General features: G+C 39.1%; 3 protein-coding genes across 4 annotated transcripts; 1 reads left to right on the plus strand and 2 right to left on the minus strand.

The window, feature by feature from the left end:
• Positions 1–489: 489 nt before the first annotated feature.
• LOC310994073 (uncharacterized protein) lies at positions 490–4,021 on the minus strand. Its single transcript, XM_083982600.1, has 2 exons — positions 3,900–4,021; positions 490–1,720 (listed from the first exon to the last, which is right to left on the minus strand). The coding sequence occupies exon 2, from the start codon at positions 1,676–1,678 to the stop codon at positions 770–772; it is 909 nt and encodes a 302-aa protein (XP_083838726.1). The 5' UTR covers positions 1,679–1,720; positions 3,900–4,021; the 3' UTR covers positions 490–769.
• On the plus strand, positions 3,954–12,082 carry psmg2 (proteasome (prosome, macropain) assembly chaperone 2). 2 transcript variants are annotated; one of them, XM_083982602.1, is made up of 7 exons: positions 3,954–4,082; positions 6,053–6,224; positions 6,489–6,547; positions 8,110–8,228; positions 8,503–8,682; positions 9,448–9,568; positions 9,736–12,082. In XM_083982602.1, exons 2-7 carry the CDS (start codon positions 6,116–6,118, stop codon positions 9,814–9,816), a joined length of 669 nt encoding a protein of 222 aa, XP_083838728.1. In that variant the 5' UTR covers positions 3,954–4,082; positions 6,053–6,115; the 3' UTR covers positions 9,817–12,082. The 2 variants fall into 2 exon arrangements, with proteins under 2 accessions (XP_083838728.1, XP_083838727.1); XM_083982601.1 differs by lacking the exon at positions 3,954–4,082 and adding an exon at positions 4,540–5,393.
• Positions 12,083–12,139: 57 nt separating this feature from the next.
• ptpn2b (protein tyrosine phosphatase non-receptor type 2b) lies at positions 12,140–23,987 on the minus strand. Its single transcript, XM_083982589.1, has 10 exons — positions 23,757–23,987; positions 23,091–23,181; positions 22,858–22,958; positions 20,564–20,662; positions 18,618–18,755; positions 17,706–17,915; positions 16,926–17,087; positions 15,856–16,070; positions 14,803–14,898; positions 12,140–12,303 (listed from the first exon to the last, which is right to left on the minus strand). The coding sequence occupies exons 1-10, from the start codon at positions 23,811–23,813 to the stop codon at positions 12,282–12,284; spliced, it is 1,191 nt and encodes a 396-aa protein (XP_083838715.1). The 5' UTR covers positions 23,814–23,987; the 3' UTR covers positions 12,140–12,281.
• Between the last annotated feature and the right edge of the window lie 552 nt (positions 23,988–24,539).

Consider the following 24,539-nt stretch of genomic DNA (forward strand, 5'->3'; position numbering starts at 1 on the left):
AAATTGCATTTAAAGTGTTTTAATTGGAGGAATAATACTCAATTTGTGATTTGTATGTGTTTAAACAATGACAAAACAGATTAAAAAAAAACTAGTGAGGAGGGGTTGACTTGCCTATGCCTTTCTATTGCACTTTTCATTTGCTCAAATGCAGATGACGCTGATTCACGCTTCCTAAATTAACAGGCACATAACATTTAAATCTACTTCACTTGACACTGCTTTTAAATAGACCGTATTATATACAGCAGGGTTGGGGCAGCTGTCAATTAGATTTTTTTTCTGAGAAGATATAATAGCATTTATTTTATTATAGAAAATCTCCATGTGGGGATCAAGTAATTCTGATTCTGATATCACATGTTGAATGCAGCCAATCAAAATCCAATTTTACTAGACCGGTTATTGTGTTTTATGTATATTTTATTATTTTCATATATCAAGATGATGACAATAATATCCTATCACCTACATAACACATACGGCCACATTTAAGTTACATTTGTCTTGTAATAGGGGCACACATATTCCATTTCTGTCACTGGATGGACCAACATTAGTGTAATAGGCAGGTAAGTGTATGATGTTTAGTAAGTCAGTCTGCTGCTACTGTCAAACAAACTTTGTAAAAATGTCCATGAAACTCACCGATACAACTTTTTTTTGTATGATGTCAATAGACACAGAGTGAGCATAATATTTATCACTGGCGGTGTCCACAGACTTTTGGCCATAGGTATCATATCTATGTAGACTTAACAGCATCTGTTTATTCAACAGTGAAGAATCCTCTCTGTTTAACCCGACTCTGCAGGTTCCTTCCTGCGTTACTGAAGTACTGCTGGATCTCACTCATCTGCCTGCTGTACCTGCGAGCGTAGTAAGCCTCAAAAAAATCCTTATAGCTATGGCGAGTGAATTCCAGTTTAATATAATGACTTCTTCCATCTTCATCATGCATAAAATGTAACGTGTACTTGCCATACACCGGGCAATGAGCGCACTTGTTCTCTACCATCTCCTTGTGCTTTACCAACAGTGGTTCCAGGTCGTTCTGGTAAATTGAGTGGCGTCTCTCCACATGATCAAAGGTTTGAGTATCTCCGAGTCTCACCAGATGGATCAGCATCTCGATGTGGAAGGCTGTTCCATTGACCCAGGCCTTCAGGGCGTCAGATGACATGTGCTTGTCCCTCACCATAGAGTTCTTCAGCTTGATGAGAGCTTCACCCAGCTTTGGTTCAATCTGTTTCAACTTGCTCCTCAGCTGCATACTGTTGTTGATGTAAGTCATGTACTCAGTGAGGCAGAAGTCAATCTGATCCCAGACCTCGGAGGCCTTCTCCTCAGCAAACACACTCCTCAGCGCCTCCTTTGTGCTTTCCTCAGGTGGACTGAAGGAAATGATGTCGATGAAGACGGCGATGGCCAGCGCTCCGAGGCCCATCAGCTCAGGAGATGGTAACAAGCCAGCCACCTTCTCTGCCAGGCTCTTGTTCCAGTCTGCAGCGCAGTCACCTGCCTCCATTCTTCTGGTCTCATAGTGTATTTTCAGGTTCTCTGAAGAATCAGAACTGCAGAACTTCACAATGTTTTGATTAACTCTCAGATTTGGACCCTCAGTGATTCCATTTGCAAACGTGTCCAGATCTTTGGGTTGACTGAAGAGATTACCCATAGTGTAGTTTTCAGGATCAGTTGATGACGTCAGAGGGTTTTTCTGTGGACACACAGTTAAGTCAGTCTTTGTTTTAGTCTTGCCTTGGAGCCAAACACCAGAACAAAGGAAACATTAATCATCCCTATTCAGTTTAGAGCAGATTTTAAGGTGCTTTTACTAACTTTTAAAATTCTAAATGGCTTGGCACCTTTGTACTTGAGTGACTTAGTTAATGTATGTGCCCACACGGTCTCTACGCTCCCAGGGGAGTGTGTCTCTCTGTGTTCCAAAGGTTAGGAAGAAGACGGTTGGTGAGCGGGCCTTTTCCTATCGGGCTACAACACTGTGGATCAATCTTCTTTGGACATCAGGCAGGCCTGTTCGATTGGGGTTTTTAAAACAACGCTAAAGACCCACTTATTTACTGTTGCACATGGGTCTGATGACAAAAGGGGAAAAATCATTCTCAGTCCAGGCCCCAAGGCTTTGGAACGATCTGCCGGAGGACATTAGGTCAGCTTCATCAGTAGCTTGTTTTAAATCCCTACTCAAAACTCACTTATATCAAAAGGCCTTCCCTGATTTTATTTGATGTTATTTTTTTCATTTGTATGTTGTTGTTTTTGTGTATGTTATCACCTTATTTTCTGGGTGATATGGATGTTGATAGTTATATATGTATTGTTTGCTTGGTCATTTTGGCTACATGATGACAGAAATACTTGGAATTTTGTCAATGTAATGCCGGATTTTGTCATTAGATTGAATTAAAAAAAAAAAAACAGTCTATGGGAGGAAGTGAACCCTGTCCTGAGCAGGTAAGTATCTGTTTTTAATTATTAACATTAACTTTGTATATGAATTCAGCTATTGTCTTCTTTTTAATATGCAATCAACTCATTTTAATACAGACTTTTAACCTTGGTTACAACAGACATTATCTAAACATTAAAACAATGTGCTTAAAGGGATATTTCAACATTTTGGCAAATTTGCCCGTTGCCATAATCCCTAGTGTCTTAGGGGTAGGGTTCATTAGCTACCTTTAATTGACGGTGCAAGCTGTTTTTAGATCGGCGGGGCAGAGACGTGAGCTGCTCAGCTACCGCTATGGAGACTAATGGTAGGCTATTTCCTGGTTTCCCTCATCAAACACACAATCCAACAACTCCAAAACGCTCTCGTGGACAAGTTGTGAAGTGTTCATGGATTGTTTCATGTGGTTTTGTGTGTAAGATTGTTTTTTGTTTTTTTTTGCCAAACACACAGCACAAAATTTAATAAATGGGTTTAGTTTGCATTTTGTCCTGAAGTACAAGCGTAACTTCACTTCATAATTAGACTTTAATATTACAGTGTTGATATTAAAATGTATACTTTTAAAATATGTTATCATTGTATTTTTCAATGACAATTTTAGCATACATTTAAAAATATATCAAAAGTAGCCTATGTGTGAAAACAAATTTCAAATAAGTAGGCTACACTTTAGAAAAATTACACATAAATTTCACTCTAAGTATATTTTAGTATAATATATTTCTATAAAGTGTAATATAGTATAATTATTTCAAAGTGTGTTGTGTTAGCATGAAAGTGTGATGTTAGTGTACTTTTTATATATTTACAAAAAGTACAATTTGTGTGAGTATACATTTTCAATATAGGCTATTGAGAATACGAATATACTTGAAATACAATTAAGTAGCCTATTTCTTTTTTCACCAGGGGAGACCGATTCACAGTAGGCCTACTTGTGATTCAGCCTGTTTGGAGGCCAGAGATAAGGAAAACAAACAGTCATGCACATGGCAATATATCGAGGCCTGAAAAAAAATTGTAGGCCTACGTGCTGGCGGCCGCATATTATTGATTTTATGACCGGTTGGAATTTGAACGCGGGCCGCAATTGGCCCGCGGGCCGGACTTTGGACATGCCTGGCCTATGACTAACTGAGAAGGAGGAGGGGCGGTAATTATTGTAATGTTTATCTTTTTTTCTTTCCCTCTCTCTTCTTCTTCTTTTTCTCATTATCTCACTATTGTTTTTTTAAAAAAAAAAATTTTTTACTTAAACGATATTGTTGATATTGTTCGTACTAAATAAATAAAAAATATAAATAAATATGCTAAATAAATAAATAAAATACTCGTTATCAGGCGGACGTCTCCGTGCTGGAACTCTGCAGACTGGTGTAGAGGACACACAGGTAGCGATGTTAAAATCTCACAATCTCACCTCAAGTTGTCTCCGGACCAGAGTTGAGCCGCAGTCTGCTGCTGCCTCTGCTTGGTTCCCTGAAAATGAAAGTAAAATCTGTCAGCGTACAGCTACTTAAACACGTCGTCATTGAACGTCTTGAATGCAACTCAGGGAAAACTCCTCCCTTACGCAACGATCGTCAGTCCGTCTCCCTAGCAGGTGGAGTATTTATTTTTTTTCTTTCTAATGTTTTTTTTTTTTGGTAGGGGGGTTTACCTTATATAGCCTCCAGTCGAGAGACAGGAAATTTGGAGGCAGAGAGAGGGGGAATGACATGCAGCAAGGCAGTATTTCTGTTTTTATTTGTGTGTTTATTGGTCTAATTGTTTATCAATTTGGTTGTTGGATTTTGTTCACTTTTTTTTTCTTTTTTCTTCTTTTTTGGCACCACACTTTTTTGCATCCAAGTAGGCCTAGCCTATGGGCGAAAAAGGGTCAGTCTTGTTTAGTCTGCCTCCCCACCAAGGGGCAGAGGCCACTAGCTACGAAGCAGGATTTGAGTTTATCGAGGTAATTTAAGGGTTAAGCTCAACATAGCCAGGCTTTGTGTTCATGATGCAGCTCAACAAATCCTCAAGCCCCGGTCCGAGTTAACACGGTACTACGAAGCTGGTTTTCAACTTGGTTTGTTGAGTCCGACTCTCAGCTTCATGCTCTGTGCGCATTCACATCAAAGGCGCCCGGCGTCATTTTCTACTTCTGCACGAAATGGAGCGACAACGGGCTGATTTCAGTCAAGATGGTTGATTTAATGGAGAGAGTTTGAGTGATACAAAAAAACACGATCGCAGCCTGAAGCAACAGTGTCGCTGCAAATATGACAAGAGAGGAGCATGCTGAACATTGCGAAGCTTTTAAATATGAAGCTTTATTCAATTAAACTAAATAAACTAGAGCAACAACAACTGTTATTTTAAAATTGTGTTTTATAGGCTACTGTTTTCATATATTTCACTGATTGCAATTATAGAAGGCTGGGTGTGTGCGTATGAAATTAGGTTACAGTCATGGATGTATTAGTGGGTTTTTTTTTTGGTGCTGTAGCTATAAGCAAGTCGTCTCATATTGTCTCTGTACAAAGACAACAAAGACATTTTTAAATGTGAAAACAGTGGGGACTTATTCAAGATTTGCGTTTGGGCAACACTGACAGGCGAAACATCGAAATTAAGCTTCCTCGTCTTTTATTGCGCAGTGTATTTGAGTCAGGCATCTACAGAGACTAATAAAGCCGGTACGTCATCAGTAGTCGACGGCGACTGGGAGACTCGAAGGTCCTCGACATCATCCCGCATGAAAACAGAAGCGAAACCTTCCCCGGCGATTATAGTTTCTTGTTATTTCTTTGGAAATAAGAGTTTGTGAGTCCCCTCCACGTTTGGCTGCGTGTTTCACCCCCCACCGGACAGCACCATGTTTGTTCCCGCAGAAAACTCGCCGCCCTCTTTCAAAGATTTCACCCTCGTCATGGTGAGTGAAACATCTGGAGGCACAAACTCCTGTCACACATCTGGTCCTGTCACCACTGCTTTAATATAATATGCGTTTTTACCACTGGGTGATGTATCAGAGCCGGTTTTGTCCAACCCAGAGCTCAGGTTGTTGAATGGCGGTGGGACATATTTTGATAGTTAGTCGTCCTAAAGATGGTAGATGCTTTTGTCATTTGTGCAAGTCATGTCAACATGTCACTGTGATTTCACTGAGCATCCAGATCCTTAACTGAGGATAGTTACTGTCTTGTTGCAATGTTTCAGAAGCATGCCCACTGTCATCATCTATTAATTCATATAAGGCTGCAATTTACTGTTTTCATTGTTATAAATAGTACAGTATAAATAACAACGAGATGAAATTAGAGCAGCACACATACATGCTTAGTACCACAGAAACAAAATAACTGTGTGTGGTTTATATAACATTATACTGACAAATGGCTGATACAATTTCTGAAACACCCAAATGTATGTCTTCAAATTACAAGACCTTAAAAATGAAAATAGTAATTTAGGAAAAGTAGAAAATATGTTTCACATATGATGGACCAGAACCATGATATGTTTTGCATTTGTTCAATTGAAAAAAAGGTCCAGACTTTTATTATTTTATATTGTTTATTCCCTCTCCAGCCAGCTGTGGCTGTTGGTAATGTGGGTCAGCTGGCAGTGGACCTCATCGTGTCGACTCTCAACATGAAACGAATCGGCTACATCCACACAGACTGTCTCATCCCGATGGCTGGCAACAACCCATACGCCACCTCCGGAGAAGACGCTGAGGAGCTGCACACCCCGGCAGAAGGTACCGTCCCTGGGTCATGATGATTGATGATGATGATAATTACTTTATTTGTGGTTAACTAACTGCCTATATGCTTCTTAAAGTCTCCAGGTAAAATTGTTGTAATGTTTGATGAATTGTTGCTGCCTCCTGTCAGTCGCCGTGGGTTGAACTGTTTTTATCATGTTGTCAAAATAAGATGACCAGACCAGGTTTCATGTCTGGTGAAAAGACATCCAACACACAAGTCTAATTCTCAGTCTGTCAACTGTTTCTCACCCACAGTTTATTCAGCAGCAGAACTGAAGCTGGCCGTTCTTCAGATCAGAGCTCCAATTATTCAGGTAAAACCACAGTCTGCTGCATAAAGCATGAGCTCATTCTGTGAATCTTTAAATGTGACTAGGAGGAGGAAAAACCTGCAGTCAGAGAGCCGTGTCCTGATGGAGGAGGATAAACAAAAGAGCAAAAAAGTCTATGGATATTCTCATTCATCCAGGTCATCGTTCTTTTCTGGGCAAATTGAGTCGTAGGCAACCGGACTTTTGTCTGGGAAGACGTTTCGCCTCTTATCCAAGTGGCTTAGCCTAGCTAGTGCTAGTCTAGCTTAGGTTTAGTCTAGCTAGTGCGGACTAGTGAGACTTGTTGCGTACGAACTGATGAAGCACCTTGGATAAGAGGCGAAACGTCTTCCCAGACAAATTCAAGTCCAGTTGCTTACGACTCAATTTGCCCAGAAAAAAAAAGCAAGAAGTTGAAAAGCCCCTCTTGAAAAAGCAAAAGAAGTGATGCCTTTTGTTTTTGGAAAAAGACCAATGTGGAACTGGAAAGGAGAAGAGAAGAGGAGGATCAGAGCGATGACGATCTGGTGGTGGAGGAGGGGGCTGCATGTTGTACAGTAGCTTCACCCCCCTCCTCACTCCACTCCACTCCAGTTCCCCTTCCTCTCTCTCTCTCTCTCTTTTGTGTTTGTCCTACTGGTAATAACCACACTAAATCTACTAAATGCATCTGATGTTTGTTAAGTCTATAAAATAGAGAAGCAAGTGGTTCCTTGGATTTGGCCAAATCCGGCTCATCTGACAAACACAGCAGCTTTTAAAATAACACCAAAGGACTGCTACAGTAGCTGTCTGACGCTGTGCCGGCAATCCCCAGAGCATCAGCACGGTTGCCAAAAAATCCCTGTGTGTGGCAATGCACACCAAACTAATTTGTTGTTTTCACCTCCTCTTTATTCAAAATGCCTCTGGTCTCCTCTGTTAGTTAATCAGATCAGTGATATGTCAGGGCTCGTGTTGTTTCTGTCACCTCACCACCGGTAAAGGTGAGAACAATCAAAAACTTCCAACAGTTTGTACTAGGGATGTCACGATTATAGATTTTCTTGGTACAATTATTGTCAGAGAAATAATCACGGTATCACTGTTATCATGATTATTATGCATTTATTAATTTCACAACACTATGAATGCATAAAATCAAATATATTCAAAATATAATAATTATTTACACAAAATATTTGAAGTATCACAAAATATTTGAAGTATTTATTAACATAGGACCAGCTATTAATCCCTCATGGTAAATATTTGAAATATTCAAGGCATTAACTGTCATCTACAACAAATGTTTAAGTTTATTTTTATTACACATGACATGCTAACATTTTTAAACTCCTACCAATTCAGTGTTACATTAGGTTAACAGACCAGTATCTGTGCATTTACCTTTACTTGGTTCTGACATCATCTTTTTTGGAAAGTGACGGTATTTTGGAATCTTTACAATAAATTCATTGTGGCATTTAATACCGCAATTAATTGTGAAAACAAGTAATCGTGACATCCCTAGTTTCTACAGTTTTTAATCTGTAGCTCTAGCTCTACGTCTGTTTTCATTGCAGACCAAATCCAAAGCGTTTCGCCAGCTGGTGGTGTCTTGGATCAAAGCCAGTGGCTTCTCCAGGACGGTCATCCTGTCCAGCAGTCACGCCTACCAGAGAGACGACCAGCAGCTGGAAGGGTATTGACAAACTACTTCACGTCTTCTGGGCATTTCTTTGTCTTGGCTGAATACAGGTCAGCTCTAATGACGTGTGTGTGTGTGTGTGTGTGTGTGTGTGTGTGTGTGTGTGTGTGTGTGTGTGTGTGTGTGTGTGTGTGTGTGTGTGTGTGTGTGTGTGTGTGTGTGTGTGTGTGTGTGTGTGTGTGTGTGTGTGTGTGTGTGTGTGTGTGTGTGTGTGTGTGTGTGTGTGTGTGTGTGTGTGTGTGTGTGCGCGCGTGTGTGCGCATTGTAGCACTCCTTTGAGGTACCTGGTCACTCCGTCCCTGATGAAGGCGAGTGCAGACGCTTTGAAGGAGCTCGGCTGGAAGGAGATGGAGCTAGTGTCGCCTTTCCCAGGACTGACAGACGCCAACAACGAGCCTCGCCTCTGCATCCCCGGAGGAGGCATCACCAAAGGACTCTACACGGACAGGTAGAGACGGAGAGCTCCAGCTTCCTGTCGGCAGCTTCATACAGACCTCCATCATGATTCATCTGAACGAGTAGATTCATTATTTGTCATACAAACAGTTATACGAGTTCAACATGTAGGTCTAGTGGAAAAATGACCCTGAGACTGTGTAATAAACAATTTTAAAAAGGTGACACTATTTATAAAGATAGAGTTGTAGCTTTTTGGCTATAATCCTATATAATTACAAAATTATAGCAGCACATTGAGATGTTAAGTGTTTTTTTTTTTTGATAATTCACTCACTAATGCAGCTGTGATGTGGGTGCATGTCATGCAATTTATTTCACTTGAAAGTCATATTTGTGGGTATCTCTTTACCACACAGACTTTGATTAGATATGTCTCACATAATAATAATAATACATTTTATTTATAGAGCGCTTTTCAGGGAACTCAAAGTCGCTTTACAGACAATAAAAACAGCAGATAATACAAGTAAAATAGAAAAAAAACAAAAAAACTCATTAAACTATACAAAACATTTGAATACAGATTAAAACAAATAAGACAATATATCATGGGGGGGGGCAGCAACATCCCTAAATGTTTAAAATCTAGCAGATCAGGAAAATCTGATAGCTTCCATAGGATAGCGATGAAAACAACTGTCCTGCCAAATTATGATTTTAAATCAGCGTTCTTAAATAACACAAACAATAATAAATCATGTGCCAGCTTGTCATGTATGTTCGTCTGACCGTGTGTGCTTGATGTTGTGTTTAGTTGTTCGGAGGATCTTCCTCTGGCCGTGCTGCTGCTCTTCTGTTCAGAAGGTGACAACATCCCAGACGCCTTCACCCTCGTCAATCACCTGAACGACTGGCTCCATCTGCTGGAAAAACCTGTGAGTAACAAAAACCAGAGCGAACAAGATGTCCAACACACACACAGCGATGTTGCAAGATATGATTAAGAAATGCTTTTCTGTGTAGCAACAACCTCTGTTTACAACAAACTACAACCTTAATATTTCAAATGTCTAATCAGCAGTTTGTTTTTCTCCTGTTTCAGAGCCAAGAACCAAACAAATGGAAGATCCCAACCTCCTGGAGTCTGCTTTTTGGCAGTGGCATCCCCCCTGCACTATTCTGAAAATCCTCTTTGCTATTTTTACCTTATAAATAATATTTCTCAGACCTTAGAGAACTCTGGACTTGGGTAAAATCTGCTCAGTCAGGAGTTTTTGTGTCTGATACTGGACAGTGTCTGCTGTAAAACATTTAATAATGGTGTTTATCTAGTCGTGGCCAAAAACTCTCTATTTTAATAATCATCTTAAGATGGATAAATATTCGATATATACAGGACATTTTGGCCCTAACATGCACTTCAACACAGTTTCCTAATGTTGCAGAGTTTGAATGTTTTTTTTTAGTTTTTTTTTACAATAAAAGACTGTTAAAAGGATCCCAGTGTGAATTTATCTAAAACAACAAAGACTTTGTATTTGTCTTACTGGACTTCGCCTCCACCTACTTAACTGAAAGTGGTTGGCCAGGTGCCATAGTGTGTTCCTGGTAGTCCCACCTCTCTGTAATTTGATTCCTCCCAACAACTTCGATAGTGGTGACAACAGCTAGACAGCAGCGTGACTCATGGGTTGACCTCGCAGAGCTGTTTGCCAAGTTTGTGGTTTTCCTTTCTATCTGAATGATTGTTTTTGGGTGGGTTCACTGTACACAGGCTGTGGGAAAGGAATGTCCTCAAAACATTTTGAAAAAGGAGTGACAGTGAAAGTTGGCCTCTCAAAAGGAGAACTAGACTTCGGAGAACAACACTGATTTAAAATCTACCGGTATTCAAAAATATTACTAGTCTCAATATATTACTATTGGTATTATATAGTCAAGTCATTGACAAACAGTGCTCTGTAGGCATTTTTTTTTTTACCAACTGGTTTGTTTTGGAATAATATTCAAATAATATCCAAATGCTCCACCAGAAAGTAAATAAGGTTAACCTTATTTACTTTCTGGTGGAGCATTTAACTAGATATGGACAGGATGAAAAGATCAATAACTCCAGATTATTTGTTCATAATTTATTGTTTCTGTCTGTTACATTGTTACCTCACTTCTCTATTATTTATGTAAAAAATAACATTAGTTAGGAGTCAAACTTACTGCTGCTTGGCTACACTATTAGCCTAACATCAGCTAACACAAAGCATGGCATAAAAAAAAGGAAAATTATTAATCTGGCTCTGTCAAAGGATAATTTGCCAAACCATCAATCAATTCACACGTTATGTTTAGTTTGTCAAATTTATCAAAAACTATGGTGTGGCATGGCAACCATTACCTTGCCGAGGAACACAATGGGAATACTAATTGATACGGTTTGTGTTAAGCTAACCAAACTCACTTGTTGCCTTTTATTATTGTGTCCGTTTAACACATACAAACTCCCACACTGTCTTCTCGTTTAACTTTAAAAACACACACACACACACACATGCTTCTCCCCTTGGCCACATGCAGCAGTTATATTCTTTCTTTGTAGTGACATTTTGTGATGGAATAATTATGACAACTCAAATAACCAGACAAGGGTTTACACAGGTTGTTAAGTAAACTAGATGATACCAGTTTTTATTTGTAGATTACACTCTAAGAGAGAAGAACTTAAGACAAATTCATTTCAAAAGGAGAACAAGTCATCAAATCAGTTTTCTACTGTATTCAAATCTGTAACATTGTTGCATGTCTCTTTTTTTTTTTTTTTACAAGCAAAAAATATGTCTTTTTACACACATCTTTTAAAAAGAACACTATGTACATCATGAAAACATCACATGCCACTGAATTTCTCATGTGGGAGGAGGCAGAGCTTTTCTTTGAACCTTCCCCCATCACTGTGAAAAACTTCAAGTAATCTCTTATAAAAAATAGAACATTTTCATGTTTGTCTCTGAAAAAAGGTTTTCTAAAAATACACATATGAACACCATTACAAATTGGCAATGCATAGCCCCTATTTTCAGTCTTAATTTCATAAATGAAAAGAAGCATAACAGAAGGACAAAGCTGTAAATAATATTAGAGCAAAAAAAAAGAAAGAAGATTTCCTGACTCCAGAAGCAGCGCAGGTGGTGGTTGAGATGTGACCACAGGGGTTGGGGGTGTAAAGCGCTGGTGTGTGTTTTTGTCATCTTAAAATGTGTGCGCTCTTCAAAGAATGTCAAAGTGTCAGCTGTAAACAGTTTAAAGAGGAAGAGGAGACGTGGAAAAGCGGTGATGTGCGGGACAGAGGACGTCGTGGGAGTGCGGTTTTTTATGAACACGCTTGAGAAAATGAAGGTGTGAGGCAGATGAATAATGCTGTTGGGCTGGGACACAAACAAATACACACACACACACACACACAAAACAAAACAAAACAAAACAAAACATGAAAAAAAGGAGGAGAGCCAGCTGTGGAGGTGAGGAAGAGTGGTTTGGAGTTGAGGAAGAGGAGGAGGAGGAGGACAGAGCTCCTTCAGAGGAGAGAGCTGGAGTTCCCTGCCGATGTTGGCTTTGCTGCCAGAGCTGTAGTCATGTGGCCGTGGGTGGAGGTGGTTAGCAGTCACTGGGTTTCATCCTGTCACAAGACACAAAACATATTTCAAGAGGTTGAACTAAAGACTGCGTTCTACCAGAGTGTCAGTAAAGCTTAAGAGTGATCAAAGGAACTTGTACCACAAAAAAAGAGAGATCAAATTAGCATCTTCAGCTTGGTTTTCAGTATAAACCTTTACCTGAGAGTGAAACATCTTAAGTAAAGGTTGTTCAGCTGTTTGCAGGTGCTGTGGGACAACACAGTGTCTTGGATCACTTTGATCAACCCAACATTAGATCAATTATCAATGCAGCGAAAGCAGCCAGTCGTGTTTAATAAGCAACATGTCACACTCTGTTCTGATGTTCCCAGCTGCACATGTACAATTTTCCAAGAAAATTTCCATTTTGTTAGTGCAGAGAATTAGATTTGATTATCTGCAACCAAACAAAGACTGGTGACGGGATTAGAGCAGAGCTGCAACAGTTAGTCATCTAATCAGCCGGTCGATAAACGGGGAATTATCCAACAAGAGTTTTGATCAGAAACCGGGTAAACTATGAAGTCAAAATGTCAAATATTCTCAAGTCCATTTCCTGTTTTTCTTGTTTGTTATTGATGTAAACTGACACTGGGGAATGCAACCACTAAGACGGGATGTGGTTATGTAGACATCTAAATCCTGGCTGGCTGATGCTGCCAAGCTGTTTGGCTTTCGTTGTGGTGGTCTTCATGTTGTACTGCACACTTTTTATGCATTAAAAATTCATATTTTAAATAACCTGAAAAAACACAAATTACAATTTTTACCAGATCATTTATACAGTACCTCACCTCGATGAATGGTAATCAGTTGGCTGTCAGCACTGACATGTAATTTTCACATTTTTTAAGCAAAAGTACAAAATATTCCCTTGTTTCAATTAATTAAATCTCAGAATTTCCGGTTTTTCTGTGACTTGTGTGATACTACCGGTCATCTTCTTATTTTTAGGTTCTCGACTATTGGCTGGATGTCTCCTTTGGCAGTAGGAAATTGCATGACAAAAAGTAATTTAGCTTATAATATAATAAATATACAAGTCAAAGTCCCTCCAGGAACTGACTACGAATCTCTAATGAAACTAAAAACACCCAAAATTCTAGGAACATCGCCGTGCGAAGGATCTGAAAAAAAATGAAGGACCTAATAACGAAACTGTGAACATCAGACCTACCATAAAATAAAAAAGAAAACATAGGAACATGCAACAAACCATAACACACCCCAACTCACTTGGTGGGACAGACTAACAATCTCAACCAAGACGAACCAAGAGATTTACTATAAACTGGTAAAAGACTTACTTTATATCTCTGCCACGAGACCATTTGTGATTCTAAGTTTCTATCCTAACAACACGCCAACAAAATACTTTCTATATGATCAAAGCAGTGGCTGTAATTGGATGCAACTGTGTTTTGTGCTTCCTTACTAACATTTGACAAGTTTGATTCCACGAAATATGAATTTATAATGCAGTATAAATTAACACCTTGCAATATTCCAAGTCACCCTGACAACAATTAACCACAAGTATAAACACACACACACATACATACGAACACACACACACACACACACCATGCTAGAGTGCAACCAAAATGAACACACCTCCAAACCACAAGAGCCAAGCGAATCATGAAGAGAAGAACAAAACCCCAAGAGGAACAAAAACACAACAGACACTGAGTACACACCAACACGCGCACACGAACAAACACACACACACACACACACCTCAATGTACAAGAGTGGGTGTTCTTTTATAAGCTGTGGGTAAACTTCCTCCTCTAAATGTGCTCCTCATGGTTGTTGTCGCTGTCTCAGAAGGGGGCAAAGATACACTGCCCCCCACTGGACAGGCCAGCTCTTGTCATGTGCAGCAAATGCAGCCCAAACTGTCCGAGAAGAACCACAACAGCAGAGTGAGATCTCGTCAGTCAAGTCAACCGGTGCACTTTTGACCATTTACTGTAACAACACTGACATGTCGCACACAACAAAGGGACGGCTTCTCAGAAATGACTTGGTGAGCCGTTTTTGAAGGTGCACAGTCATCAGAAATAAATGCTTCCTCAGTGTCAGGGTCTAAATAAGAGTCCCGCCTCTATGAGAAACTCGAGGTAAATGTCAGCTTGGAAATAGTGGCTTCATGCTAAGTGAGTTGAGAGGAAGAAGTGTTGAGAGAGGGAGAGCGAGAAGAAATAGACAGAAAATGAAGCCTCGGTTGTAGTATTAGGATGCTGATTCATGCTTTGGGAAAGCCTGGATTTCCTCTGTGGGTTTAAGCTGAACACTGACTCATCTTTTCTTCTCCAACATCTCTCTTACAAGAAAAGAGTTGTAGGGTGAGTTTATGAGAATGAAATTACAGTGTGTGCTGAATATAAAAATGTGATGGTGCACAACAAATCCTCCTGGAATGCAATATAACAAGATGACGCTTGGTGAATGAAAAGTTAGTAATAGAGGCCGTTTCAGTCAGAGGATGTCATCACCTTTTTCTCTTCCTCTCTGAGTCATTCGTCCTGGGCTTGCTTTGGGGTGTCTTGGCTGTGCCTGATTTGGAGATACTGTCTTCTCTGCGGCGCTTGCTGAAAGAAAAAACAAACAAAAAGAGACACACACACACACAAAGAAAATGGGTCAACAGCTCTATCCAAACAACATACCATAATAAGGGCAATAAGAACACACTTCAGCCATCTTGATGCAGAAGAAGGATAGATGTCTGACTTCATCGGGGCAGAAAGGGCAGAATGTTGTTGTTTTTTTTAATTAAAGGGACTACAAGGAGTTCTGGACAACAGTGTTTTTTCACACTACATTTCCCATGAGCCTCTGCGCTGTGAAACTGTGAAATTCCTGGACTGGCGCAAGACGGACGAAAGCGAAGGCATTTGCCAAGAACGTTTTCATTAATCAAGAACGAAAGTTGGAGGTTTGAAGACGTCGTAGTTCCGACCATAAACAATGCTAACTAGAGATCCGGCGGCGTTATTCCCGTGACCATGGCAGGGCGGCGTCCGGAAAACCAGGAAATGCTGGGCGAGCCGACCACTAAATAATAATATCAAAATAACTATGAAGACAAAATGATATATTTATCGAAAATGGACCAATTAACAAGTGTGGGTATCGTAGATTCATCCACATTAATATGAGACTCTTTTATAACCAAAAGCAAACTCCTTAGGGTCTCTTTAACCACTGAAAAAGATCTGAAAAGATCTGAAAGATCTCTTATTTAATTTTTTAGCAAGAAGCTGTCAGATTTAAGCTATCAAGATTTTAATTAACCTGAAATGTCTAAATAAATAGAAATATAAACATAAGCATGATAACTTGTTATTTTAAGTATCTGTTATTAAGTTATCTTATTCTACCTGCCCAGGCTCCGTTATCCGTCTAAAACACAAACTGGTTCTAATTTATGATCCTTGGAAAAATTCAGCTTTCAAAAACAAACCCTCTCCTCTAATGTTCAGCCAGAAGTCTAGCTGTGGCTGATTATCTGATTATAATTAGTGTACGAGACAAAGTGTACTGACTGTGTTGTGCTGCCGTCCACTTCCTGTTCCTTGCAGGGCGACTGCGCGGGCACTTTGCCGTCTTGTCTGTAGTCGCCTCCTTCCTCCTGCTGCTGCTGCCCCCCTCGCTGGCCTCCGTTGTATCGTTCTGTTACACACCTGGCCTGAGGCTGAGTGGAGGGGCGAGACTCGGATGTCGGCTCCTGATCTTCCCTCGACAACTCCCGCCACCGGTTCTACATCAGATCAAGGACGGTGAACAGAGAAAAGAGAACAGACGATAGCTGCTTGATCCAATTGATACATACAACAGGATTTAAGGGAACATTCAAAAACATTAAAAGCATTTTTTTTTAAATTGCGTAAATGTGATTAAAATGAAGTTACAAACAAGAACTAATAGCTTAATAACGCTAATAATAACTCTCAAGCTTGGTGCACAGAGGTCAATGCGCTGTTCAGCATTCAGTGACTTGCACAAAATACTGAAATTTGATACTTGATTATTGACTTTTGACATTCCTCATAAGCCACGAGAAAATATTGCTCTTTCTCTCTGCTTCTTCTCTTTCTGGGAAGAGAGGAGAAAAAGAGAGAAAATGAAAGAATCACACTTTCACTCTCAGCCTCACTGGTGAGAAGACGGGGCTGTGGTTACATTAGGAGGTGTCAGAAAATAAGAACATTGCAAAACATGAAAGAAAATTACTATGCAGACAAGTGGGTGAAGGAGTTGAGATGAGGTAAATTCTAATCTTGTGGCTTGTCACTGCAGTCAAATTTCAGCTTTTACAGAAGCATAAATTACCTTTGTTAAAGTGTCTTTTGTATACACTGTGTTTGAACCATATAAATAACCATGTTATATTTACAGCTCCAAAGTTATAAAGTTATAGAGCTGAAAATCTTTCTTGTCATTGAGGCCTTCTGCCTTTATAAGTTGCTCTTTGCACAAACAGCCTATTTGTTCTATGATGCCCAAACCAGAGGATCTTTATTTGTTGCAAAAAGGTACTGCTGAAATAAAACAGACAGAAAAAAAACAAAAAAAATACGTAGAATTTGTTATGTTGTGTGTGTGGTGCAGCTACCTGTACAGAGGAATCTCCCATAATGTACTTGGCTCCTTCAAGGACAGCCATGTAGGAGAAGCGTAGCTGGTCTGGGGTCTGGATCAGGCCCATGCGGAACTTCCTCATGTCCAAAAGAATGTTTTTGATGTCCACTGACGAGGGGTCTTTCCTCTTGTCCATCTGCAGAGGACAGCCGTACAATGCAGCTCAGCGAAGCAAAGCAGGATGGACTCTTTCTTCTCTAAATGTCTGGTGACTAATTTGTTGTTCAGAAGATAAATAAAGGCCTTACACTGTCACACAACCCACCTCAGTCTGTTAGGTATATAAGTATAGTTTTTGGATGAAATGCTGTAACCGACATTTTCAGTACACTTTGTTCTTTGATCTGGTTTATGTAGCTCAACATCATTACGTTTTCATGTGTCTTCTAGCCTAGTGCGGCGACCAAGGGAAATGAGTGTACAGCTGTTGGTTCATAACCACCCAGAGGTTAGGTAACATTTCAATAGTTTATGATGTTTTTTTTTATCAGTATTTTTCTCTTTAAATCGACACTTTAAATACTGGTGTCAAAATGGACCAAAATAACAACTGCTTATTCCTTTTAAAATACTCTCATAGGTTCGAAACATTTAAATAGCTATTCTTTATCACAAACAGTGAATTATTCACTTGTTTCAGGTTAATTTTTAAACAAACAACCTAAAAGCTTCATTAAAAGTGGAGTGTTTCACTGTAAAACTTCAGTAAAAGCGTTAAATCAGATCTCATGTGGAACAAAGAAACAGGGCTTACCAGGACCATACACGTGTCGACTAATGAAAAAGTCCCCGAGCGGCCAATCCCAGCGCTGCAGTGGACCACAGCCGGCCCATGGTCGGCACCCAATGCTCTCGATTCTCGCACCTTGAAAAGGAAGTTTAAGAAGGACGCTGGGGACTCTGGGACACCGAAGTCAGGCCATGTGGTGTAATGAAAGTGGTAGATCTCTCTTTTCTCCCCCGTCTGTGAAAAAAGACAATTCATCATTAGCTGCTAGAAAACAATAAATACTTATATTTATTGGCAGTCAACCAGCCACTGCTGTTATTTTTGGCTCGGTACTGGCCGAGGTCACTGGAGGATATTTCAGAAGTGTTCAACAGTTGGACTATGCAAACATTCACAACAGTTTCAGTTTCACTTCATGCAATAAACAGGCCAGAGATAACTCGTCAAACCTACACAGTGAATGTGTGAACTTCATACTTGTTTGCTTCTTGTTTCATTTTGTGTCAAAAAAAGAAATGGTCATTTTGAATTTTACAGAGAAGCAAATGATGAATTTGCAGAAATTTGTGGTATTAGAAGAAGGGTGAAAATCTGGTTGAAGATCAAAAATGCAGTTTGCAGCAGAAACACTGTAGCTTAAACATGTTTTATCTTTCTAAAATACTCTGAGGCATTATCTACACCTCATTTGCATTTTCTCGCCACCTCCACAATTTTGGCTGTGTGGGATTGTGAAAGTTGGGTGAAGAAATGTTTAATGTACCTAAAGTCTGTACAAACAAAAATCCAAGTAGTAAGTTAGGGAAAGCTTTAAGAGGCTTCGGACAACACAGGTCCATGTGAAACGTCTTGCTTTGACACCTCTGAACCATTTCAGTTCTCCTTTGCCTCCTTTCACAGGAAATTCCCCTCAAACAAAATAATCCTCAGGCCTACATTAATATTCTGCAGCTCCAACACTCTGGTGGTGTAGTAAGACTTGGTGTCTTCTGATAACAGCGTGACCAAGAAACGTGTGTCTCTAAACGCCATCTCCCTCTCCTCAGACGTGGGCCAGTACTGGGCACATTTTTCCTGTGACAGAAGAAGAAGAAAAAGAGGAAAATTCTTAGAAAAACCAGAAGAAAATGAATCATCTGACAACTAAATTTAGCTGATTAAAAGCAGATGCAAGCTGAGAGTTCAAGCTGACTGTGTGATGCAGCAGTTGACAAGATATCTAACAAGTCCCGACCAGAGGTTTCAAAACATGAACGTTTATTATTTTTGAAAAAGAAAAACTTGGCAAGACTTTATTTGACATCTATCTCTATAACGCATTATAACCATACTTATAATGAGTTGTAATGCAGTTATAGCACTGTATAACTATAGTTATGAACACTCATAAATGATCATAATGCTTTATAACAATAATCATAACACACTATAAAACATTTTATCATGACTTATAAGGTCAGGTATTATAATACGTTATAATTGTTAATAGCTTGCTGACAATGCCCACATCGATAATGCATTATAAATATAGTTATAATGTGTTATAAAAACGTGTATAACCATCATTATAAACACTCATAAATTATTATAAGACTTTACAACAATAAGCATAACACATTATAGAGCATTATAACTCTATTATAATACTTGACCTTATAAGCCATTATAAAATGCTAATGCCATTTTTTTAAATTTCTGAATGTTTATAATGATAGTTATACACGTTTATAAGCCAATTATAACACATTATAACCATATTTATAATGCATTATCGATGTGGGCATGTTACTAAGTTACTAACCATTATAACGTGTTATAATACCTGACCTTATAATTCATGATAAAATGCTTTATAGTGTGTTATGATTATTGTTACAGTATAAAGCATTATTAACATTTATAGTGTTTATAACTACAGTTATATGGTGCTATAATTGCATTATAACTCATTATAAGTATGGTTACAATGCGTTATAGAGATAGGCGTCAAATAAAACCAAAAACTTAAATTATAAATCAAAGTTACTTCCTTCCTCTTTTTCGACATGTTATAACAATATTTCAACTGTTGCTCTTTTTTTTTTTTGCTCAAGAAATAACTTAGATCTGCATTTAAATCAATTAAATCTGACTCAGATCAAATGTAAGATGAGAAGCCAAACTAAATTCCTGAAGTTGCCTTTTACCACTGTGGCCAAATACTGAAGTTATGCCTTCAAACCAACATCTCGCCATTCAGTATTTTCTTTGTAAACAGATAATAACCAGAACTGCTGATTGTAAGTCTATTATATAACCTCCCCTCTGCTGGATTTGAGAGAAGCCCGACCTACATAAAAGATTCTTGTGAAGTTAATAATATTTGGGACTAGGTGCTCTTTATCTCTTTTTTTTTCCAAGAAAACAGTCAGTGAATCTCATTATCCAGCGAGATCCACTCCAGCTGCTTTACTGAGAAATGGAGAGGGATCACAGCTGCTCTATGTGACAGAATGAGTGTGTGTGTGTGTGTGTTTTGTCAGCATATTGCAGGATCAATGGAGCTACAGGAGTTAAGAGGTTGAACTGCATCCCAGTTCCTTAAATCTGAGAGCTTGCAGTCAAAACACTGAATTCCAGTTATCCTGCTGACAGACCACACAATGGACCATTCAAACAAAAAAATAATAAAAATATCAAGCAGGATCAAAAAAAAAAAGCCACATGAATCATTTCACACAGTCAGCACGCTGAAAAATTTGACATTACATGTGTCTGTTATTTGCCTTTCTGTGGTCTGTTTAGTGTGTCTGTATGTGGGTGTGTACGCCACCAGACAAATGACAGATGTCAACCCAGACAATGAGATGTCTGTGTTTTATCGTGTTTATTGAGCCACTTACTGAGCCTTTCTCTATGACCCTGTTGAGCATGATGACTGCCTTGGTCTTCTGCTCCCAGATCATGAGCCAAAAATGGCCACAGGTGCTTCTGAGGGGGCCCTGTTGGACGACACACATGAAAGTAAACAAGTCCAGTAGGAGTGCAGTGTTATTTCGAAAAGGAAATGTGTGTGGTCTATCAAGCGTGAGCAATAATCTCATTAGCAGAGGCTGGTATTTATTAATGTGCATCTGGGATCTGCAAAGATTGGTGATAAGATGTTGCCTAAAGGTCAAAGCCAGTGCTAAAGGTTATGATGTGGTTAAGCCGAGAAAACCACTCTGATGATGTTAAATGTCAAAAGGCCTCCAAACAAATGACACAGAAATTTAGAGTAAATACACAAATAGGCATTGCCAATGCTAAGATCCTGTCAGCAAGTCTTTACTTGCTGTGTTTCAGTAACAGGATTAAAACAAAATTTGTACAGTGACACACTGTTTGAGTCACACAGATCAGGACCTAAATTACTGGAAAACTAAAGTAAATGCAGAAAAAAATGTGTATGGTTCCACTTTTAAAGAAAAGCCGTAATACACTGGACAGAAGGAAGCTTTATGGTTTTATACATAACAACATTTTTCACAGTGTGACAAAAACAAACATGCTAGATAATTCATTTCCAGACTGTCTGTGATCTGATTACTTTGCTATGTCTTAAGAATGGTATCGCCCAGTTTATTTCACAAATGGTTGACATATTTTTGCTTGCTACCAACCCAGACATGCCAGTGCCTAATATCTACTACCATCGCCAACAGATTTATGAAATCTGATGTCTTGTCATGTCGAATTGAACAGTCTCTCTGTGGCTTTGAATTACCAAGACAGTTATTCAGTTCAGCATGCGGTAAGCAACATCATCTGCTGAACAAAAATCAGACCAGTCTGTTATCTACGGTCATGCCAGCAAGAAAAAAAAAAAAAAAAAAAGTCACGTGGAGAAAGTTGAGTGGTTGTTTGTCCTTTCATTTGCTGAACACATTACAATATTCAAATGTGTTTGAGGCGAAGTTACCGCTGTGTGGGACTAACAAACATTGTTGATGACTTTGACATTATAAATTATTTTAAGAGAACCGGTTACAACCAGCTTTCAAAAAAAAAAAAAAACCCTACAAAACCTCTGTGGTGATCGTAACATTTCAGCTGTTTCCTTTCTGGGTCAATGTAATGACCTGCAGGTAAAACCAGTAAAGGTGGTTTCTCTGATTTCAGAGCAAAATGCAATCACCTCAGAAACCTTCCTGACAGTTCAACAAGGAAATGTTTTCAGCCCAGCTGCCGATGTGACTGATGGTGTTGTGCGTGCAAACCGATATGAGATAGCAGTTATCTTTACAAAAAAAATGGTAGGCACCTGCAAAAAAAAAAGTATGATGCCACAAGCCAACATTATCATCAAGCAGCTGACTGGGGGTCGGCCTGCGACCTGGTTTTCTTTGGTCATGGGGTAAAACAGCTGACTGGAAGACGTTTCCAATACGAATGGTCCTGAGGCTGATTGCCCCCTGAGGATTTCTTTTTTTTGCAATTAGACATCAGTTTAGTGACCTCTGACACACCCAGCACAGCTTCACACTGCAGTTTCACAAGTATATGAAACTGTTTGGAACAGGTACAAAATATAACATAGTTATTACTTCTAGTAAATAAAGAACTTGAAATAATAATTATTTTCTGTGTTTATTTTCTAATTTCTACATATTTATTCTGTACAAAAAACAAAATAATGATCATTCAACAGAATAATATGAGAGATCATTGCTCTCAGCTCTGAAATTAAATGACGTACTACTAGTACTCGGTAATTGCTTCATATCTCAAAGTAGATAGTATGAGAGTAACCACACACTGATCAGCTCCTCTTTACACAACGTGTTAAACCACACTCCACAACATGGCAGAGACTTTACTCATCACGATTCAGCTAAACCAAACAAGCAGTCCTCATCATCAATCACGCTGAGACACAATAAATACTTAGTAATTATACATTAACTTAGAACAACAGAACTGGCCTGTCCTGTCCATCTGCTCTGACAGACACCGGTTTTCTTCTACAACTCTTTGTTACAGATTTCATGGTGTGCTGTTCATAAACTATCATCACCATTCATAAACCATTATCAACTATTGGGTAGTTGTTATTCAGTTGGGGCCTGTGATCAGGCAGTTGATAGAAAATTAATCTATTAAACTACTTAGGAACTACTTTTTTTTTTTTTTTTAAATAAAATAGTCCTTGACTTGCCTGAGTCAAGATGTAACTCCTCTGGGCTTCTTCCATCACCACCAAACTTGCATTGATGTAGTCATTTTCTGTGTTTTCCAGCTTCACCCGACTGTGATCGACTGCAGGCAGAGTAAGGAGGGAGAGAAAAAAAATATTTTGAGGAAGAGCTGACATTTTTACAGGAACAGTCTAAGGCTTGGAGAAATGCCACATGTATAAACAGTTTGAACTTTCCACAAATGTTTACTCACACGGACTGACATCTCTGTATCTGTTTCGGTTGCGATTCTCTGGATACTTTGCCACTTTGTAGGCGCACTCGTGGGACTGATTCCTGATTTCCTGAAGAAAACAGAAAGATTGTTTAGATTTTATTTATTTATTATTATTATTATTAATAAAGAACACGCCAGATTTTAATGTCAATCGCTGACGGGCTTGATCCAAAGCAGGAAACCCGGTCACATCTCCACAATGTGTCAGTCCACAATAATCACAGTTGTATTAGCACAGTTGAACTGAGCTCTGGACATTGTACAACTAGCGTAAAGATCCTGCTGTGAGGGATACATGTACAAAAAAAGAAGAGTATAAATGTCAACGAAGAGTAGAAGAGCTCAATAACTAAGCTAATCGGAGAGAGAGAGAGAGCTTCAGCCACATGCACAAGCTTATGACACTGACTAAGCTTAGCATTTACGCCGTCATTTCAAAAAAAGTGCTGCGGCGTCCATTGACAAACTTTACAAAAATCTAAAACGGACATCAAACAAAGTACAAACACAAGCAGCGATGAATAACAAGCTAGATGTCGGTCACTTGACGGGCGAGCCGAGCCATTAGCTTGACAAATTAAATGCGCGCTTCAAGTAACTGTCTGTGTGTTAGCTCCGTGCTAGCAATGCTAACAGACTTACTAAGTACAGTTTCTGCCACCGGCCCTCTGTGTCTATGTCTTCAAACTCCTTGTCCATTTTCACTGTGGCAACGCCAGTCTGATCCAAACAAGGTTAGTACAATTAGCTGTCTGACTATCTACCTCATTACTTTATTCAGCCTAGAGAGGCTTTTTTTTTTTTGGTCAAAGAGTTACCACTTCCCTGCGCTAGCGACCTCTGGCTAATTGTTTGTTCGTTATTATCTCTCCGCTGCAGTTTGACAATCCGAGGAGGTGACGTCTGCGCATGCGCGGACGGTGTTCCCTTCAGGAGCTGTCAAACCAGCCGGAGCAAAGACTTTCAGCGAGCAACAGAGACCAGTCCATCTGAACTGAAGCACTCATTTTATACATAATGTACAACATCTCTACTCATGATGTGCAATTTCATATTTATCGTAGTTTGTGTATACTCTGTTGTATTCTTTTAATGTATTTATTCCAACACTTAATATCTAAATATAGGAATTTCCTTGGCTATTTATTGTGTTTGTGTAGCCTGTATTCTGCTGTTTTTTTTTTAAAACCAATAATTCCCTTTGAGTGCACCTTACAGCACTTGCTTTTAAAAATTGTCCAGGTGACTGTACAATGACAATAAATCTCTTGAATCTTGAATATACTTTTTTTTTTTTTTTTTGAAGGTTGTCATTACACATAAAGATTTGTCATTAGGCCTATTTGACATGTTTTACAGCCTTTTGACCTAGTAGTCATTAAAAACAAATGTATGAGCCCTTTAACATATTTCTATAGTTTTTGG

Source organism: Trachurus trachurus, assembly GCF_905171665.1.
Source record: "Trachurus trachurus genome assembly, chromosome: 11".
In the NCBI taxonomy this organism is placed as follows: domain Eukaryota; kingdom Metazoa; phylum Chordata; class Actinopteri; order Carangiformes; family Carangidae; genus Trachurus; species Trachurus trachurus.

What these genes read in the sequence shown, in the direction of transcription:
- ptpn2b (XM_083982589.1), bottom strand. Translation starts at nt 23,813, where the DNA reads ATGGACAAGGAGTTTGAAGACATAGACACAGAGGGCCGGTGGCAGAAA. An exon ending in GGAGTTACATCTTGACTCAG is followed by an intron (nt 20,663 to 22,857) that starts GCAAGTCAAGGA and finishes GTCGTCCAACAG; the next exon opens with GGCCCCCTCAGAAGCACCTG. An exon ending in GTGGACGGCAGCACAACACA is followed by an intron (nt 14,899 to 15,855) that starts GTCAGTACACTT and finishes TTTTTCTTTCAG; the next exon opens with CAAGCGCCGCAGAGAAGACA.
- LOC310994073 (XM_083982600.1), bottom strand. Translation starts at nt 1,678, where the DNA reads ATGGGTAATCTCTTCAGTCAACCCAAAGATCTGGACACGTTTGCAAAT.
- psmg2 (XM_083982601.1), top strand. Translation starts at nt 5,337, where the DNA reads ATGTTTGTTCCCGCAGAAAACTCGCCGCCCTCTTTCAAAGATTTCACC. An exon ending in GACGACCAGCAGCTGGAAGG is followed by an intron (nt 8,229 to 8,502) that starts GTATTGACAAAC and finishes TGCGCATTGTAG; the next exon opens with CACTCCTTTGAGGTACCTGG. An exon ending in AAAGGACTCTACACGGACAG is followed by an intron (nt 8,683 to 9,447) that starts GTAGAGACGGAG and finishes TGTTGTGTTTAG; the next exon opens with TTGTTCGGAGGATCTTCCTC.